This window comes from Cnephaeus nilssonii (genome assembly GCF_951640355.1).
Source record: "Cnephaeus nilssonii genome assembly, chromosome: 7".
Taxonomy (NCBI): domain Eukaryota; kingdom Metazoa; phylum Chordata; class Mammalia; order Chiroptera; family Vespertilionidae; genus Cnephaeus; species Cnephaeus nilssonii.
In genome coordinates, this window is record NC_137078.1 from 34,453,473 (window position 1) to 34,457,408 (window position 3,936).

At 42.8% G+C, this 3,936-nt stretch overlaps 1 protein-coding gene across 1 annotated transcript; it reads right to left on the bottom strand.

The window, feature by feature from the left end:
- Positions 1 to 375: 375 nt before the first annotated feature.
- On the bottom strand, positions 376 to 1,914 carry LOC307103845 (lysophosphatidylcholine acyltransferase 2B-like; the record flags this gene model as incomplete). The annotated part of the gene is made up of 1 exon (XM_079778384.1): positions 376 to 1,914. The coding sequence occupies one exon, from the start codon at positions 1,912 to 1,914 to the stop codon at positions 376 to 378; it is 1,539 nt and encodes a 512-aa protein (XP_079634510.1).
- Positions 1,915 to 3,936: the final 2,022 nt, after the last annotated feature.

A 3,936-nucleotide genomic window follows, 5' to 3' on the forward strand; every position in this document is an offset into this window, starting at 1 on the left:
AAAAAAACCCAGGTGTCAACATTGTTTTATAATAGAAGTACACATTTAAGGATCTTTTTCCTTTTTCCCCTGAAATTATACTTATTAGTATGTTAAATCAAGGAAATGAGATATTTATTAATACTGCTGCTATAGGAGGCAATTCTACCTAATCTAAGTTTTATTCTTAAAAGAAATAGAAAAAAATTAGATGCTATAAAGTCTAATTGAAATATAATGCCTTAAGTACATTTTAAATATCATAATTAAGTGCCTAGGCCACTTAGAGTAAACACGATTGTGTTTTTCCGCAAAGAAATATTTTTATTTCATAGCATCTACCTGGAAGGTATTTGCACCATTTTCAGGGCTGACTTAAACCTTTAAATACAGTGATTAAACTTGTTCTTGTGGTAATGTGTATATATAGGCTGCCTGGAGTTCTAAATATGACTTAAATAGATTGGCATATACTGGATGCTTCAAAGCAAATTTCCTAAAGTTCTTGTATGAAATGTACTCCGAGTTCCGTCTAGCTATTCCCTGAAAGAGACTGGAAACATCAAGGTCGGTCACTCCAAAAGCTGCCTGAAGTATCGCAGCCAACTCCGGTTGTGTTATGAAACCATCCTCATCAAGATCAAAAAGCTTAAATGACATTCGCAGAATCTTGTCCGTGTTGGCGGGATTGCACAGGACCGTCAGCCCTACCACGTACTCTCTGAAGTCTATGCTGCCATCGTTATTCCTGTCAAAAAGGGCGAAAAGTTGTCTGAAGGGCTCTGAAATTGGGAGTTTTAAATAACTTGCAAATTCTTCAATTCCTACCTTCCCTCCTTTGGAGGCAACGGCGATTGCAGCATATTCATCCAAATGCTGGTGAATACTATCCCAATCTAACTTCAACTTCCGGCTGATTTTCGTAAACTCCACCAAACCAGCTTCCATGGGTAGCTGAAGGTTACCTGCGCTGATCATTAGTTTGCAGTCTTCGTAAGTGTGGTCGGTCACGGGCACCCCCAGAGCATTTGCCATGTTGACCCTCACTGCATTGGCAAAAAGGATGGGGTCTTTTTTTTCTTGGTCACTTGGGATGTACACAGGCATAAACTCTACTTCTACCCTGGTGAAGAGCTGGCTCAGGGTCAGCATACAGAGCTGGAAGGCGGTGAAGCCCTGCCAGGTCCAGGTCACCGTGTCCAGGCTGTTGGGGTACCTGAGCAGCACCGGCTGCACCGGGACCCCTGGGGAGAAGGCCCCCAGTTTAAAAGTGATCAGACACGTGCGATTGGTACACACTCCTTCTGGGAAAATCATGATCTGTGGCCACTCCCCTTCGGCGGTCACTCGCTTCAGGATCTCATCCCGGGTGGTCTTCCTGGAGTTGGGGTCCTCTCGCGTCACCAGCACCGGCTGGGTGGACAGCAGGAATTTCCCAGCCACTGGGATCCGCGCGTTTTGACTCGCGGAGACCACGGAGGGTAACCCAGCCACCACACAGGCGATGGCATCGAAGAAGGTGGAGTGCGGGGCGGTAACGAAGATGGGGGCCTCGTTCCGGGTGGCCTTCTTCCCTTTCACTTTAACCAGGAACCCTAACACCAGGAAGCACGTCTGAAACAGGAACCGGAGGGGTCGCTGCACCAGTGTTCTTCTCCAGCTCTTGGCGGGCTTGCCTCGGCGAGCAGCGTGGCCCATGGTGGACAGCATGGTCACGGGCCAGAGGAAGACGAAGAGGACGGCCATGCAGGACACCCGCACCGGCACCAGCACCGTCCCCAGGAGGAGGATGGAGGCCCAGCGCCACGCGCTGATGTGCGTCTGCTGCAGGAAGGGGTTGGCCACCGCGGGCGGGTACAAGGACCTGCTCCTCAGTAGACTGCGGGAGCACTCCCACCCGTCCGCCTCCCAGTCCGAGGAGGAGAGCGGAGACATGGGGCCGGCTCTTCAGCGGTCCTAGGAGGCCAGCAGCTGGGATCCCGGTCGGCCCCCAGAGCGCACACCTTCCCCCTCCTGCTCTTTCGGCTCACACATCATTAGAACTTAGAGGCAATTGTGTGTTAATAGGATATGATGTATTACCTTTAAAATCCAAAAAATTTTAAATGGTGAATGATGTAGCAGGAGGATTAGAATCATATCAACGGGACAATATTCTTTGCTTTTTGTAAACATCTTCTTTTTGATATATATATATATATATATATATATATATATATATATATATATATATATGCTTAATAAATTATTTTCATATAACAATTGCTGACGTTTATATTAAGCACATAGTATATAGCTACTAGGGCTGTATTAATTTAAATATATGAATCTTAATGACAGTTTTTACTGTGAGATGCTTTGGCAACTGGTAAGTCAAATTCGTTTTCTTTCCCTACAATTGATTTCTACAGAAACAGTAATATCTCTTTATGTTCAGAGGTTTAACTGGTGGCACCCTTGAGCCTTTACTTTTACAAACACTCTTCCACATCCATTGAAAATTAGACTATATCCATTACCATAGGCCAGAATTAGCCATGGAACGTTTGATTCATACTCTTAATATTATTCCACATGAACCCATCAGCATTTCAAACAGACATAAGTAACAACAGCAAACCTTGTGATTACCTTTGTCAGTAACAAGTTTTCATTAAAATAAATCAGGATTACTTCATTGAGCCAACCACAGTCAACATCCTGTCTCTTCTCTTTATTGATGTCTTTTGGAAATGATCAATGGGACACATAATCAAAGCTGGTGTGAACCAGGCTCTCTCTATACTTTGTAGCATTTGCAACCCTGACAGTGCTATCTCGAATATTCCTGTGTTCACTAATTGCTAAGTTAAATTCCTTTTCTTAGAATTAAAAGTCGAACTGAAGGTTTCTGAGATATGTGTCTATTTCTTGGAGCATACCAGGTGTGCTCCATGACCCTTCAATCTGCAGGCCAATGCTTTAAGCACTGAGCCAAACCGGCTAGGGCAATATGACTAATCTTTCCTATACATATGTGGACACCAGAGCCTGTTAAACAGAATGTGATCTGTGTAAAGATTATGGGTTTTACAACCAGATGGATCTAGTTCAGATCCCGGTTCCAACACTGTGGTCACTGGCCAACCTCATTTTCACCTCTGTAAATTGTTGATACTCCCTACCTGCGAATGTTGTTATGAGGCACAAGTATAATATATAGAGAAAAGTGGGCTTTTTATTAGTAAATACAAGTTGTTAGGATACAATAATGAGAATTCTTAGGGACATTCCTCTTTCTTCTGTCACTATCAGAACTATGCTTAGGGAGGGAAACATTCCTTTCACCAAGGGAACACAAATGTAGTCTCTAAGGGGCCATGGCTTGGCAACATCAGTGGTTGTCTCCTTTGCCAAGGAGAGCAACCCAAGAGAATGAGTAGTCCCTTGAGCTGGTATTGTTCTCTATTCTGTAACTCTTCCCACTTTTATTTGTATTTTCATTACTATTCTTGAACCCTTGTTTAATTAACTGCATTCTGTAAGAGAAAGTTCTATATTACCATGTCATCTTTCCTTTATATTTCTCTCACAGTGCCTAGCAGTGTGGCAGATATTTATTTATTAAGCAGTATTTGAGTTCCTACAATGAGCCAGTCCCTTTTTCTAGATGCTGGATGTATCAGTTAATGAAACAATAAAAAGTCTCTGCCCTGGGGAACTTAAGAGTCTAGTGCACATAGGAAGATAGCATTCAATACTTGTTGCCTGGAGTGGGGCAAACTGACACTTTGATACATTTTCTAAATCTTTCACCAATTTAGCTGGAGAATTAAGGCAAATGATTTAATGGATATGCTTTCCTACTTTGCAATGTTTAATATATACATGTATATATGAGACTCTTCATGTCATCTTTTGTTAATCTTCCCAGTATAAGTAGTACTTATGGTCTGTTTTAAGAGTGTATACTAGTAT